Here is a 15,928-nt window from a genome sequence, read left to right as displayed (position 1 = left end):
TCCAGATTTATTTAATTAACTGAATTTAAATTCCCCAGCTGCCGTGGTGGGATTTGCACTTGCATCATTAGATCAGTAGTCCAGGCCTCTGGATTACTAATCCAGGAACATTACCACTATGTTACCATACCAGAGTTATTGATTGTTCCTGCTGTAAGTCTTTTCATCTCAGATCATACCATAGAAGATTTACTTCAAATGGTGAGCAATGAAATGGTATTTGGCCTTCAAGTCTGTGGCCTAGTCGTTTATTTTCTCCTCAGAAGGGGGCTGTGTGAATAGCTACAGGAAGAAGCATTTTTTTTTTCCAATAATGACAAATAACAGCTCACCTCACCCATTAACTCTGCGTGCACCTTGGAGATTCCATAGATTGTCTGAGGTCTCTGAATACACAGGTCAGGGGCAGGGTTTCTGGGAGAGCTGGGTCCAAAGGCACCAATGGTGCTGGGAACAAAAAGACGTAGAGAGTTTTCTAAAGCAATGTCCAGCACATTATGCAAACCTGAGGAGGAATCAGGAGGAGTATACCATTAAACTACTGGTCAACTTCGGATTAATTCAGTAAGTGATCTGCCCGCCTAACTTAAATGTGAATAATCAATACCATCCTTTTTTCAAATCCGTGCCTCATATTCACCAATCCCTTTTTAATCCTGTGCTTATATATTTTTGAATGTCTAGAATATGCATTTGAAGAAACCTATCATTTATAATAACAAACTTGTACAGCTAATGTTAATATTTGCCTTGACAAGTAGCCTTCATTGCTTTTGGATGTATGCGTAAGACCAAAATCAATAAAGAACTGTAGTCATCTGCATAATGCCTTTGTGAGTATCAAGCACGTATTCTGTGCATAATGCACAAGTCCCAAGGGCTGTAAAGACCCAAGCCATCCTCAGTAATTGGAATGGAATGCATGTACAAGGCTGATGAATATGAGAATCAGCTGCATAATCCCAATACATGTGTATAAAATTACGAGGAGCTTAGATAGAGTGGATAGGAAGGACCTATTTCCTTTAGTAGAAGGATTAGAGGGGAGTTGAGGAGAACTTGTTTCACCCAGAGGGTGGTGGGGGTCTGGAACTCACTGCCAGAAAGGGTGGTAGAGGCAGAAACCCTCATCGCATTTAAAAAGTACTTGGATATGCACTTGAAGTGCCGTAACCTACAGGGCTACGGACCAAGAGCTGGAAAGTGGGGTTAGGCTGGAGAGCACTTTTCGGCCGGCACAGACACGATGGGCCGAATGGCCTCCTTCTGTGCCATAAACTTCTATGATTCTTTTATAATAAACGCAAAACTGATTTTCACAAACATAGCTATTATTTTGTCTTTCTCTTCATTTAGAATTTTAATATATTTTAAAATAGAAGCAGTGGACACTCAGCAGTGCCATTTAGAATGCAGGTGTGAGACTCCAGATTGTCCCTTTTCAATTTAGAACGAAGCTATTCAGTTTGGAACTGGGGGCCAATTAAACATCCATATGATTATATTCATATTGCGAGCTCCATATGATTCCTAAGTCATTATTTTGAATGGTTCTCCACTCAATCCTGGAGCTCAGTCAAAATCTTCAGGTTAAAAAGCTGCAATCAATAAATATAATCCCATTCTATCACACTCGAGTTTGTCAGTTTGTAGGGAGTTGCTTGATCACATCCTCAATAGGAATTGGAATTGAAACTAGCAACCAACAATCACACGTCCTGTTCGCTGAGTGCAGAGCACCAGTTATAGAAGAAGGGGCAACCATTTCATTTTTCTGCCGAGTTAAAGGAGCTTTAGACGATAGAAACAGTGGGGAAATGGAAGAAGGAAAGAATGGATATATTTTCTAAATCTCCCCAACAATGATGCTCACGAACCAAGCGTGCCTATCCAGTTATGAATGGAGGGAGACGATTTAGGTCATATATTACTCCATTGTAACCTTCAGTGCCTTTCCATGATGAAAGTGCAGAGTCCATGATTTACCAGAGCCAGCATTACATTTTCCTTTGTCTCCCCTTCAGCTTCTTAAACAGGAACGAATAGAACTCTCCCAAACAAGGTAAGAAGCTAGAGTGACAGACAGTGATTTGAATCTGTGCCCTGATGATTAAAGCCAACACAACTATGGTTTGAGTGCCAAAACACCTTGATCCTAAACCAACATCATCGTTTGCTACTTGTAACATTTTTTAAACTGATCACTGAGGGGCCGAGATAGAGTGGATAGGAAGGACCTATTTCCCTTAGAGAGGTCAATAACCAGGGGGCACAGATTTAAAGTAATTGGGAGAAGGATTAGGGGGGAATTGAGGAGAATCTTTTCACCCAGGGGGTGGTGGGGGTCTGGAATGCACTGCCTGAAAGGGTGGTAGAGACAGAAACCCTCATCACATTTAAAAAGTACTTGGATATGCGCTTGAAGTGCCAGAACCTACAGGGCTACGGACCGAGAGCTGGAAAGTGGGATTAGGCTGGATACTCTTTTTCGGCCGGCACAGACACGGTGAGTTGAATGACCTCCTTCTATGCCGCAAACCTCAATGATTCTATGACCACGTCTTGCTTCTTAAAAAGTGAAACTGAGACACCAAAAACAAATTCTAAGTGTAGAAGAGTTTATAATGAAAAAGAAAGATTTGCATTTATATAGCGCCATTCACGACCACCGGACGTCCTAAAGCGCTTTACAACCAATGAAGCACTTTTTGAAGTGTAGTCACTGTTGTAATGTGGGAAAAGCGGCAGCCAATTTGCCCACAGCAAGCTCCCACAAACAGCAATGTGATAATGACCAGATAATCTGTTTTAATGATGTTGATTGAGGGATAAATATTGGCCAGGACACTGGGGAGAACTCCCCTGCTCTTCTTTGAAATAGTGTCATGGGATCATTTATGTCCACCTGAGAGAGCAGACGGGGCCTCGGTTTAACGTCCCATCTGAAAGATGTTAAGATGAAAAGGCAAACTACATTAATAAAATGTAATTGTTTGAGAAAATCAAATACAGTTCATTCTGAAGCTAAATATGTTGCTTACCAATAATATTGACTTTGCGGGCTAATGGCACATTAGCCTCTCCAATTGCACTAAGCAGAGTACTGTAATGAATTAGCCAAGTTATTCGGTTATTGACCACTAACTCCCGTAGATTCTTATAGTCAAGAACATCAGCAAAGATGAAGGGACCTGTAAATTGAATAATTAAATGTTCACTGTGCACTACAGTAATGTGTCAATCGTGCAATTTCAAAAATTGATGGGTAAAGTGTTAACACCATTAGTAATTCGTGAGGTCGCCATACGATTGTATATCAATATGACAATGACAAACAGAAGTAAAAAAAGAGAGCTACTTTTTAAACATATACTACAAGATGCCTCATTACAGGTCATGGAGCGATAATAAACTAGAGTTCTTTAAGCTTTAATTTTCACTACGGTTAAAATCACTCTCTTAGGCTGTGGAATTATTACTAATCATAATACAGTAAAACTGATGGTTTACAATACGTACAAATTATGGTCACTTTTCCATTGTCATGAAGATGGCAATAGAGGCCTCTTCTCTTACACAAAGATTAGTGTAAGATAGAAGGAAAGATTCCAATATAGATGTCAGGATGATACATTTATCTCTTAAAGCCTTTCTGATCTTGTAGATTGAGATTCTCTGTGTTGACTAGACAACCCTACCGATTAGACATACAGAATGTTATGAATCTTATGATCCATGAAGAAAGACTCATGAAATAACACTGGACGGCCAGCTGGTGGCGCCGTCCAAGGAGTATAAATACTCGGGCGTGGGCCCAGCTTGCCCAGGACATTTTGTAAACAGGAACTAGTGAAGTACAACTAGACCTCCATGTTCTGAAACAAGTTGATTAAAGCCTTGCTTTATACTCAAACCAAGTGTATAGTGAGTTTTATTACGTCACAGCGTTTCATACATTGTTTTTCTGCCAATAATTAGTCATTACAACTGTAAGTTTCTATCCACACTCACCACTTTCAAAGACTTCAGCTAATGGCTTGCGGATATCAGAAAGAATAACATTGTTCTTTCCAAAAGACTTCCTATAGGATGGGGAAAAAAAGCACCAAATAAGTATTTCTCTTTTAAGTTCTTCTCCTCCCTTCTTCTGCTCTCCTGGGGACCTGGACTCCTTGCTGGAGTGTGGTTCCGTAGATCCATTTGCCCCCAGCCACCTTGCACAGCTCACCATTATTCATGTCCGAGCCTCGACAGTGGGTGTTGGCAGCTTGCCAGTACTCACACATGAATAATGCCCACTTACGCAGGACACCAGAGGGTGATGGATGCCCACTACGTCAGCAAGGAGTCAATACCTACAAGAGGAGGCGAGAAAGTTGGTGAGAAAATAAATACCAGTGATCAAATCAAAGTGGCATTAGGAAGAAACAAACCAGAACATGTAGATCAGGACCGTCCCGTTATTATGTTTGATTGCATCAATATTACTGCAGAGTAGCTGTAAGTTTAAATCTACAACAAATTTGCATGTATTATAGCAAAATACTGCAGCTGCTGGAAATCCAAAATAACAACAGAAAATACTGGAAAAACTCAACAGGCCAGGCAACATCCGTGGAGAGAAAATAGAGCCAACGTTTCAGGTGAACCCTCTTTAAGGGGTGGGGTGTGTGGTCAGCTTCACCTCTGACTTATGAGCGGTTCGAATCGCTCCCACTCCCTTGGTTCTAGACCGGGACTTATTTGGGGGATGTAATGAAATTGCAACAGACAACTGAGCTGGTGAAAAGAACTTGGATTTTATTTGAGACAAGAAAATATACACAACACAATAAATCTTGACAAAGGGTTCACCCGAAACGTTGGCTCTATTTTCTCTCCACGGATGTTGCCTAGCCTGCTGAGTTTTTCCAGCATTTTCTGTTGTTATTTTGCATGTATTATAGATAGGGTCAAATCCAGCAACAGCTACTTTCTCGGAAGAAAAAAAAAACCAAAATAAATATTTTACAGATTGGCTGTGAGAGCTTAGAATATTGCTGACCCTTGCATTTGTTAAATGAGAATTTTATTTTCACATAGAATGATTTATTAGATTCCAAGTGGACTTCAAAGGAACAGGACATCTCCTCATAAATCTGCCTTCTGTCTTTCATCTATCCCCAGGATAAAGCCAAGTTGTGAGATCCTTCGTACCAAGTCCTCCGATGGGACAAATGAGCACAATTGATTTGGCTCGGTCTCCTGCACCCAGGTAAACAATATTAAGCAATCCTGTCACCGAATGTGAACGATGGTAAATAACCCTCGCTGAGTTGTTTATCCAGACAACAGTGATCATGTGTATTTTGCATAAAGCGATGCACATCCCCTCCAACAGGTCGTCAGAGAGACGCAAACAGTTGGGAGATTATCAACAACAACAGCAATTTGCATTTATATAGCGCGTTTAACAGAGTAAAATGTCCCAAGACGCTTCACAGGAGCGATTATCAAACAAAATTTGACACCGAGCCACATAAGGAGATATTAAGACAGATGACCAAAGGCTTGGTCAAAGAGGTAGGTCAGCATGCAGCAGTCACATTTAAAGTGAATAGGCATATGTCATTAATAGATGTTAAAAATATATGGGATTACTTATGATTTAAAATGTGACAGAACCCCTATCTGTCAGTGTATATGAATGAGCAGGCATCATCGCACCAACATTCATTGTATACACACAGAACGGGGCCTAGAACTAGTTTTGGAAATGCTAAAAAAGCAACCAATCGGAGTGGCAGTATAACTCTGGTCTAAAAAGCCACTGCACACTCAAAGGCAAACTGGTCTGAAATTGGTATGTTCAGTATAAATCGATTATCATCCGTGGCCCTGTCAAGAATACTAATACTTACCTAAGAAACTTTGCAAGGCCAAAACCGAGCTGACCCAATCCACCTAAACAAGAAATGTAAACCGTCAAACAGAGGGCTTTAAACAAGAAATTCCTTAAAAAATTTGATTGGACTGCATTAAAAATAAGTCAGCCATGGCTCAGTTCTAGCACTTTCGCCTCCAAGTCTGAAGGTCATGGGTTCAAGCCCCACTCCAGAGGCTCGAGCACACAATCTAGGCTGACATCTCAAGTGTAGTTCTGAGGGAGTGCTGCACGGTCAGAGGTGCCGTCTACCAGATGAGATGTTGAACTGAAGACCTGTCTCTCTGTTCAGGTGGATACAAAAAATCCCATGGCACAATTTTAAGAAGGAGCTTTCCCAGTGTGCTTGGCAGCATTTGGGTTTCAACCAACACCACTAAAACCGGCCACCCATGATACACCCCGCTTGATTTTACTTTCCATTGACTCAAGAACTTGATGTACATTATTAGCTGCATTCGCAGCAAGCCCCCCGCACCGCCCGCCACCCCCCATGGAACTTTGTTCAGCTTTCTTTACATGATCTAGGTGACTGAAAATGTACTCGAAGCCTGACGGTATGGAGAGAAAATGAAGTGCCCCCTGCCCGAACTGTAGCATGCCAACAATGACCTTTCTGGGAATTACTGAATTTAACCCAAAGTTTGGAATTGATCCTTTAGGGAGTAATTTGATTGAGTTTAACTCTAAAATCTTGTCAACTTGTGAGCTGTTCCTGCCCCCTTCCCACCAGAATTTAAAGGGTCACAGCAATTGGGATGAAATCCCAGTGGAACTGGGCTCTGCCCCAAATTCCTCCCTTCTTGGCTAGAAATTAGGCATTTCAAATCAAATCAAATCAAATCAAATCAAATCAAATCAACTTTTATTGTCATTGTTAGTGCACAAGTGCAGTACAACGAAATGTAGGCTTGCGGCTCCCGAGAGTGTACAATTTGGATTAGGACACTTAAACATTTCAACATACATTTGTACATATATATTAGCATAAATATGACCATAATAAAGTGCATCGGCAGATGTGCAGGCTTTAGTGTTTATTTGTGGAGTTCAGTAGGATGACAGCCCTGGGAATTTTGTGGCCAACAGCTCAGTATGAGGCTGTGGAATGAGAGGACTAGAAGAAGTATGGGATCAGATCTTGAGGACCGCAAAAAGTAGATGTTCTAGAGTTTACTTGATTTCTTTTTGAGATCAGGTAGCATTTATTCGGAACTTTCTTTCAGGAAATTGAGTAACTGAGGTCAAATCCATATTAGAATATAGTACATTGGAATAATCAGGATTTATGAGTAGAAATTTCCCTTCTTGTTCCATGCTTTCTTATATTCTTAAGTACTTTCTTATTACCGACATGCTCTAATTCACCCTATGATGGGTGGTCCTCTATTCCGAATTGGTTGAAGCAACATGAATTAAAGAACGATGAAGTATTCCCAACCTCTTCGGGGTCACACAGAGTGCAACCGCTTCACAAGGTAATAATAGGGAAAGAAAGAAGGAATGTCAAAAAGGAACTAGGTTAAACTCAAGGGCATTTGCACCATTTGTACAGAATTAGACAGAAACAAGGTGACAGCAGTGAAAGCTGTCATCACTTTCAAGACCTGTGATCAAGATCCTGGGATGATGGGCTTCAGCGGCCTCTGTGTGCCTGCTGTCATCTTCTCTGGTGAACTGCCGAGGTGACCAGCTCAGAGACCGAACGAATCCTCGAGGCAGTATCTGAAACTTGCAACAGCTGTTTTGGCTCGCAGCCTTTCTTGATCCTTCAAACGCAAATCGTTGCAGGCCTGCTAACATCTTTCGCCTAAAAAAAAAAACCACAAACAAAAGCCATGTGCTAATCATTTGCAACCAAATTTTTATTTGGTTCAATGGAGGAGCTCACACATTGCTGAATCAAGTCTGTACCACAGATCATAAATATAAAAGGAAGAAACATTAAGAGGAAGGCTATGGACACAGATACCTACACTGAATTCCTCTGTTCACACAGACTAGATCTCAGCTGTAGTGTACAACACTTTAAATGAATAGACTTACAGCTTTTCATTTTGCAACGCACTTAATTTTAATATTTCTTGAAATGCTTTGCTAGGTAAAAAGGTTTTACAAAGTGAAATAAAGTTGGTGAATGTAACGAGCAGTCTTTCACTGATGAGCCAGGAAACATGGTTGTGACTGCAGGGGGTAGTGAGAGTCAACAGAGAGAAACAAAACCCCTTAGTTTTACAGACATAATGGGCTGGATTTTGTCAATGGGGATGTGATGGAGGCGGGACTCCCACTTTTTGGGTTGTAATCCCGCCTCCATTGATTTGTGGCCAACCCACGCGATTTTCCCTTGATTGACCTTGTTGAGCCCACCCAGCGGGCTCAGCAGGCCAATTAAGGGATACCCGGTTACAGGTGACATCAGGGATTGACATTTCATCTGTCAAGAGCTTTTGACAGATGAAATATCAGCGTTTGACAGCTCTGTGAAGCTGTCAAACAGACAATCTGACTTCTAACTTGAGTCCTTCTCCACAGGCTCAGTTAGAAATCTCTCCAGAACAGAAAGCAGAATGCTGCAACTTTTGACAGCTCGCGGCCATTCTGCTTTCTGTGCGATGAGATGAGGGATTCCAGAGACCTGAAGGAAGGAAGCCTGCATTAGTAAGTAAAGCTTATTTAAACACTTTACACACACCAAACACACTTACCTCTGCACTCATGCACCCATCACTCACCTGAACACCGGACATCTCGAACCCTCCAAGCCCTTCAGCCCGACGGTCCACCTCGCTAACTTGGCGTGGTTCGGAGCCGTCGGGAATCCCACACTTCAGGGCTAAAAATAGGTATTAGGCCAAAAACTGCCTGTTAACAGGTAGTTAATTGGCACTAATCCCCTTCCCGCCTCGGGGAGGCGGCTCCCAGCACAGGTCGGGTACCCGCCTCCTGGGAAATGGGCATGGAGGCAGGTTGGGGGCGGAAAGGGTTCGTGCCCCCCGATTCTGCAATTTTCCCCCCATTCCCGCCTCCAAACCCGCATCCACGGGGCTTGGAAATTCGAGCCCGGTGACTTTTCTGAGGGTAAAGGGGAGAAGCCAAACCTTTGAAGTTTTGAAAAGCAGAATACGACGTAACTCATGAACCTAACCAAGTGGTTTTCTGCCACTGTTGTAAACTTTAGGAGTGAATGAACAATTTTGGGGCTGTGATAAGGATAAGCCACACAGGATGAGTTGATGTAAATGTTTGACAGCTCAAACAGCTCAGACCGACATTAAAGGAACGTTTCACTAACTCTGAATGATTGATTTACTGCAAAACGCAAGGAAAGCTGTATAAAGCACGGTGGCTAAAGAATATCGGCACTGCAGTCAGAAGAGGGTGGATTGGCCGGTCATCTCACCTACGAGGATCAAGCTGCAGTCGGAAGGAGGGGCCTGGCCAGTCATCTCGCTTACGAGGACCTACAATCAATGCTGGACTGATCATCGGCAGGTGGGTGTGTGTATGATTTCTTGTAACTTTATTGGTGACCTACTCGAATAGTGGTTGGGGTTTTGAATCTGTCTTCGGGACAATAAAAGGTTAAAGACAGAACCCGTGTGTCTGGTGTAATTTCTCATAAGCCTCAAGTCTGAACTCTATGACCTGTTGGACAGGACGAGGGGTAATTCCGCATGTCTTACACACTCCAATTTTTCTACATTAATATCTTACACTAAAACAAATAAAACGACTAAAACGTCCTTGTTTAGAACCCACAAGGACTGTTTTATCTCTACCCTGCGTCAAACCAATATCTTTTTCATACCACTCAAGCAAATGTCCTGGCTGATGAGCAACTTTGGAGAGACTTATGGGATTGGGCATTCCTCCCCTCTTGATTTTTAAGGTAAGGAAGATGGGAAATATAGGACTGATTTGAACGGGGGAAATGGAGAATACAATACACGACAACAAAAAGTATGCTTCGCAGTAACTTATGAGTGAGAAAAGATTAATCATTAAAGATTTCTTCACCCTCATGTATGGTAATTCAAAGTAGCAACAGAATAAACAACACTATACACACCGTTGTCCAGTATCAAGGCAGCATTAATTGAAGACTCCCATCGGCACTAACATAAGATTAAATAAAGCGTTTATTTCTTGAGACCACCTAAATCCACATTAACTAAATATATGCTCTCACCTGAATGACATTAAGCTACTGATTTTTTTTTTTTACTTCATAACCACATGGACAAGTTACTTAGAGATGTTGCACACGTAAGCTAAACTAAATCAATAATACAAGGTCAGGGTTTTAAATGGGAAGAAGAGATCGGAGTGCTGCTGCAAGCAGTGCTGGTACATGTACAATCTATCTTGGAGTGACAGGAATAATATGAGGGAAGCTTACCTCAGGCTCTGAATAAAGAGTTTTGTTATACAGTATGGCCTATTATTCATTTTAGGTAGGTTGCCCTATTAAGATTGCTCAGTCAGGTCTTTAATGAGTCTGGATTATGATAGTGAAGTGCTAATGTCTTCTTCTTCGGCAGTCCCTCTGAACTAGGGTTGCGAAGGGGTGGAAAGTTTCCGGTAAATTTCTGGAAATTTTCCACGGGAAGTTTAGCTTGGGAATTTTGCCAAAAAAGCACATGCTAGCATAATATTGTTTTTTTTTGTATTTCTTTCATTTTTTATCACAGGTCCTCTCTTAAAATTACTAACAGAGATGGAATCTTAATTATTAAGGAATTTCTTAATCATTATGGCCCAGAAATTCGGGTCTCCACGGGTGAGTACGCACGGGGGACTCACCCGTAGGCCCGATCAAAGTGCCGGTTTCCTGCATGCACTGCGCATACGCAGGAAACCGGCACTTCCGTTCCTCTGAGGTCGAATGCGTGCGCGGGGGAGGCTGCACGTGCGCATCAAACTTAGTTTTTTTTTTACAGGTTTCTCCGGGAACGTAAGCCTGCAGAATTTTGAAATGTAAAAAGCAGGCGTAAGGCCTGCTTTTTACAAGGTAAGTGGTGAAATAATTAAAATTAAAACATTTTTCCCACAGGTTTATTATTTTTAAATACTTTAAAGCAAGGTAAGTTTATTTTTAGCCCTGTTAGAATATAAAATTATTTTTTTCAAAAATTTAAATTGTTTAAAATAGTTATTTCATGTAATTTATAGTTTATTTAAAAAATGTGATTAAAAAAAAAAATTATTTGAAGGTTTAGTGCTATTTTGGGGCCGTAGTATTTATAAGTCTTGACAGCACTTCCTGTCAGACTTATGAATGGAGCATTCCCTGCTCCGATTGGCTCCCCATGGCCCACGTGATCCCAGGGGACGCATCGAACTAACTGCGCCTCTGGGATATGCAAGCACTGCGCGTTGGCAGCTGGACAGGCCCCAGATCGGAATTCCACGGGGCCCTACAGCTCAACGGCCGGTGCGCAAGGTAAATGCAGATCGGGGGCTTACACCTGCGGGAAGCCCCCGACCCGAATTTCTGGGCCAATATGTTTATCTTCTTACTTGGCTTGCTTTATTGGCCCTGAAATTAGGATCGGGAGCTTGCTGCGCGTGCAAGCCCCCGATGTTCACTTACCCGGTGCGCTGACATTTTAATTCTGGCCCGCATTGCATTTCCTCTCACTGGCCCGCTTGAGGTCCTGCCGCGCTGTGCGTGCGTGACCCAGTGGTGTACTTAGTGCGATGAGCTGGCTGGGATCACGTGAGCACAGGGCAACCAATGGGAGGTTGCAAAAGTTCATTCATGAGTTTGACAGTAAGAGCTGTCAAACTCATGAAAACTCCTGGCCCCAAAACACTACTTAAACCTGAAGAAAAATTAAAAAAAAATTGCACTACTTAAATGAACCATAAAGAACTCTGAAAAACTATTTTAAACAATAATTTTAAAATTTGAAAAAAAAAATTATATAAAAAAATCGGGGCTAAAACTAAACTTACCTTACTGTAAATTCTTTAAAAATAACAAACCTGTGGAAAAAAAAATTCTCAATTGTATTAATAGACCACTTACCTGTAAAACTAAGTACTTACGTGTGGTTTTTCAATGCGTAAATACCGGGGGCCTTTACACACGCGCAACTCTCTAAAAATAGAGGAAATCCAAGTCGCACGCGCTGCCCGATACCGCGCACGCGTTCAGCCTCTTAACCCCTTGGGTCAGAGGACAGGAAATGCCGGTTTTCAGCGCATGCGCTGTGCATGCTGAAAACCGGCAATTCCTCCGGGCACACGCGTCCGTGCTCACGCGTTGTGCCCGGAATTACTGGGCCATTAATTACAAGTTTTGTGTGTGACTGTGAACAAACGTGTCCTGATTGGTTGGATGAGTGGATGAGCGATTAGCTCCCTCTAGCAGGAGGAGCAATGATGAGTAGAAGACTCAGAAGACTCATGAGTAGAAGACTCAAAAGGGACAAAATAAGGACACATTACAGGCTAAATAAGCTGATGCTCTTTTTATTTTAGATGGGTCTTTTTTGTGGGGGTTCAATAAAGTTCAAAATTATAACCTAAATAAAGTTTTGAAAGCCTGTTTTTATTTGTATGGAACAGTATGTCTATTTTGATGACAAAGATAATATAAGGGTCAGAGACAAAAACCATCAGTGTGCAAAAAAACTCAATTCCTATAATTCCCAAAATTCCCAGAAATTCCCATGGAAAGTTTCCTCTTTTAAAAATTCCCAGAATTTTGCAACCCTACTCGGAACCGAGGATGACTTGCTTCCACATTAAAAATGAGTTCTCAGGTGACTGATGAGTCCAATGCGGGACCTACAGTCTCTGTCACAGGTGGGGCAGACAGTGGTTGAAGGGGCGGGTGGGTGGGGTGCTTGGGTTGACGTGCGCTCCTTCCGCTGTTTGCGTGTGGCTTCCACTTGCTCCCGGCGAAGAGACTCGAGGTGTTCGGCGCCTTCCCGGATGCTTCTCCTCCACTTTGTGCGGTCTTGGGCCAGGGATTCCCAGGTGTCGGTGGGGATGTTGCACTTTTTCAAGGAGGCTTTGAGGGTGTCCTTGAAGCGTTTCCTCTGCCCACCTGGGGCTCTCTTGCCGTGTCGGAGCTCCGAGTAGAGCGCCTGTTTTGGGAGTCTCGTAGCTAATGTATTACAATGATGATTACTGCATCTTCAGTAATCATTCAGTATGAGGACCCACTGAGGATTTGAGCTATCTATCCACATAAGGTTTGAATTTAAAGGACCTTCGAATCTATTAAAAAGAAAACTGGCACAGTGCTTTTCTAAGAGCTACCCTTTACTGAATATTTCACTCAAGGGATCATTAGTCAGTTGTGGTATAGATTCCTTGAGATCTTTTTTCAGTTGAGTAACGGTTCATTTGCGCAATGGAAGGAGGGACCACGAGTCCCTGTGGTGGATACTTTGATTTGACCTTTTCCAATTGATAGGAGGAACATTTTCGCCAATGTACCTTTAAAAGAAATGTGATTCTGAGACTGCATACCGCAAATCTTCCAGGTGTAAATTATCACGGTTCTAAGGATTTTTAGCACAGAAACGTTCTGACCATATGCGCATTTTATTCTGGAAATGATTTATTGTATTCTGTTCTTTTTTTTTAAATAACTGAAAACATCTGACAGTAGATGTTCCTCTATCGACTGTAATTAAAAGCAGTTTCTATATTGCTTTAATCAGAACACAGGTCAGAAAGCACGCCGCTGTTTGCTGTGATGAACATGATCTGTAGTCACTCTCGAATATCATCTGCTAAATATTACCAAAGCTGCTAATTGTTCTTAAGAGGACTGAAGGGCAGCTGAAGGAGTCACAAAACCACTCCGCTAAATCCCAAGTTACTTCATTTTAAATCTGATTTTTTATAAATTTGATGTGCACGTTGACATTTGGTTGCACGGATGGGTTTATTTAATTAATGGAAGTTTTGCAGGTTTTATTTTGCCACGTCTTCGGCAGGATTGTTCACTCCAGCTGTCTTTCATTCGGCAAGACTGTCGCTGCCTTTGAACACTTTATGACGAACGTAATCGTTAATGTGATCTTGCATTTCTTCAATTTTTTTTGCCTCACGCTATTTAAATTCTACCGTCCATCAGGTATAAACCACAGGCGATAGAAGTCAGTCTAATGTCCTCATAAACCAGTGGATGATATTCACCCCTCCTGTCAGTCTAACATTATATTCATTGAAAATACACACTTGGAAAAACTGTTTGAAATATAGAAAACTACTGCAAATGTTTATAGAATGGAACTGATAGACCCTGACCAGCAATAATAGCATAACATGCTCATATAACGGTGATGTGAAGCATAAAATTCTACTGCAATTATAAAAGTGAGGCAAAACTGAGCTCCGAGGAACGCAAAATAAAATAAAATATCAACTCATATATAAATACATAAAGAAATACAGAACGAAATCAGATGCTTTGCTTTTTAGCTTTTCCCAAACCTTCAAGTGCTATTGTTTTAAAAAATACTGTAACATAGAAACTTTAAGAGTAATTTGTTCCACCTTACCCTACAATGTCCTGTTCTGCAATATTTGGGAGACACGATGAGTAGATTGCCTGTAAAGGTCAGGGCAAGTATCCTCATTGCCTTTCACTACTGGCTGTTCAAATAGGTGGTTTAATAAGACCGAGGATTGTAGATCTCATTGGGATAGGTTGTCCCCGATGACTCTGCCGTTTATTGGGCGATTGTAACAGGGTGTCCTGGCACTCTGGGAGTTGTGGTCCGCTTCACGGCGTTTGATGCAGAGTGCACATTGCACATGACTACAACCCCCAGGGTGAACTGCGGTCGGCAGACACATGCGTGGAATGGTCAGTGCAACGACCACGGCACGTATGAGATGGATGTTGCGATATAATCCGTTTATTCCAGCTCTGTCCAAGGTCATGAACCGAATAGAAATGCTATCAGCATTTGAAAAACACTAGCTTTATGCTGCTTGCAACTTCCTATACACGAAGGACAGGCACCAGGGAAATATTCCCAACAATTTAAAGGAGTTTTACAGGACTCAGGGTAGCTGTAAATAGGTTACATGTCCTTAACACCAAATGTAATTTTTTTTTAAAAACAAAATATCCTCTGTAAATAACACTAGGAAAAATTGTGTGTACACACATGGTCAGTAGAATAGGCTCAATTTAGAGTTGGTAGCCCTGAGTGAAAGAGGCCAGTCTTTTGGATGAGATTTTTTTTATTCGGTCCTGGGATGTGGGCGTCGCTGGCAAGGCCAGCATTTATTGCCCACCGTTAATTTCCCTTGAGAAGGTGGTGGTGAGCCGCCTTCTTGAACCGCTGCAGTCCGTGTGGTGAAGGTACTCCCATAGTGCTGTTAGGGAGGGAGTTCCAGGATTTTGACCCAGTGATGATGAAGAATCAGTAATATGTTTCCAAGTCAGGATGGTGTGTAACTTGGAAGAGAACTTGGTGGTGGTGGTGTTCCCATGCGCCTGCTGCCCTTGTCCTTCTAGGTGGTAGAGGTCGCGTATTTGTGAGGTGCTGCCGAAGAAGCCTTGGCGAGTTGCAGTGCATCTTGTAGATGGTACACACTGCAGTCACGGTGCGCCGGTGGTGGAGGGAGTGAATGTTTAAGGTGGTGGATGAGGTGCCAATCAAGCGGGCTGCTTTGTCCTGGATGGTGTCGAGCTTCTTCAGTGTTGTTGGAGTTGCACTCATCCAGACAAGTGGAGAGTATTCCATTACACTCCTGACTTGTGCCTTGTAGATGGTGGAAAGGCTTTGGGAGTCAGGAGGTGAGACACTCGCCGCAGAATACCCAGCCTCTGACCTGCTCTTGTAGCCACAGTATTTATGTGGCTGGTCCAGTTAAGATTCTGGCCAATGGTGACCTCCAGGATGTTGATGGTGGGGTATTCGGCCATGGCAATGCTGTTGAATGTCAAGGGGCGGTAGTTAGATGCTCTCTTGTTGGAGATAGTCATTGTCTGGCACTTCTGTGGTGTGAATGTTACTTGCCACT

The 15,928-nt window shown here is 42.3% G+C and overlaps 1 protein-coding gene across 1 annotated transcript in view; it reads right to left on the bottom strand.

The window, feature by feature from the left end:
- LOC147103399 (L-threonine 3-dehydrogenase, mitochondrial-like) overlaps positions 1-14,637 on the bottom strand; it is a 28,076-nt gene extending 13,439 nt beyond the window's left edge. Inside the window, exons 1-6 of the mRNA XM_085962956.1 lie at positions 14,452-14,637; positions 7,531-7,733; positions 5,901-5,943; positions 4,012-4,082; positions 3,042-3,191; positions 333-505 (exon numbers count right to left, since the gene is read on the bottom strand). Of these exons, the coding sequence (XP_085819082.1) occupies positions 333-505; positions 3,042-3,191; positions 4,012-4,082; positions 5,901-5,943; positions 7,531-7,726 (633 nt within the window). The 5' untranslated portion in view covers positions 7,727-7,733; positions 14,452-14,637. The remainder of the gene's footprint in view (positions 1-332; positions 506-3,041; positions 3,192-4,011; positions 4,083-5,900; positions 5,944-7,530; positions 7,734-14,451) is intronic.
- Positions 14,638-15,928: the final 1,291 nt, after the last annotated feature.

The sequence above is a fragment of the Somniosus microcephalus genome, chromosome 20 (assembly GCF_052327205.1).
Source record: "Somniosus microcephalus isolate GS21.2 chromosome 20, FLI_Smic_1.0, whole genome shotgun sequence".
Classification (NCBI taxonomy): Eukaryota; Metazoa; Chordata; class Chondrichthyes; order Squaliformes; family Somniosidae; genus Somniosus; species Somniosus microcephalus.
This window is presented reverse-complemented; position numbering and strand designations above follow the sequence as displayed.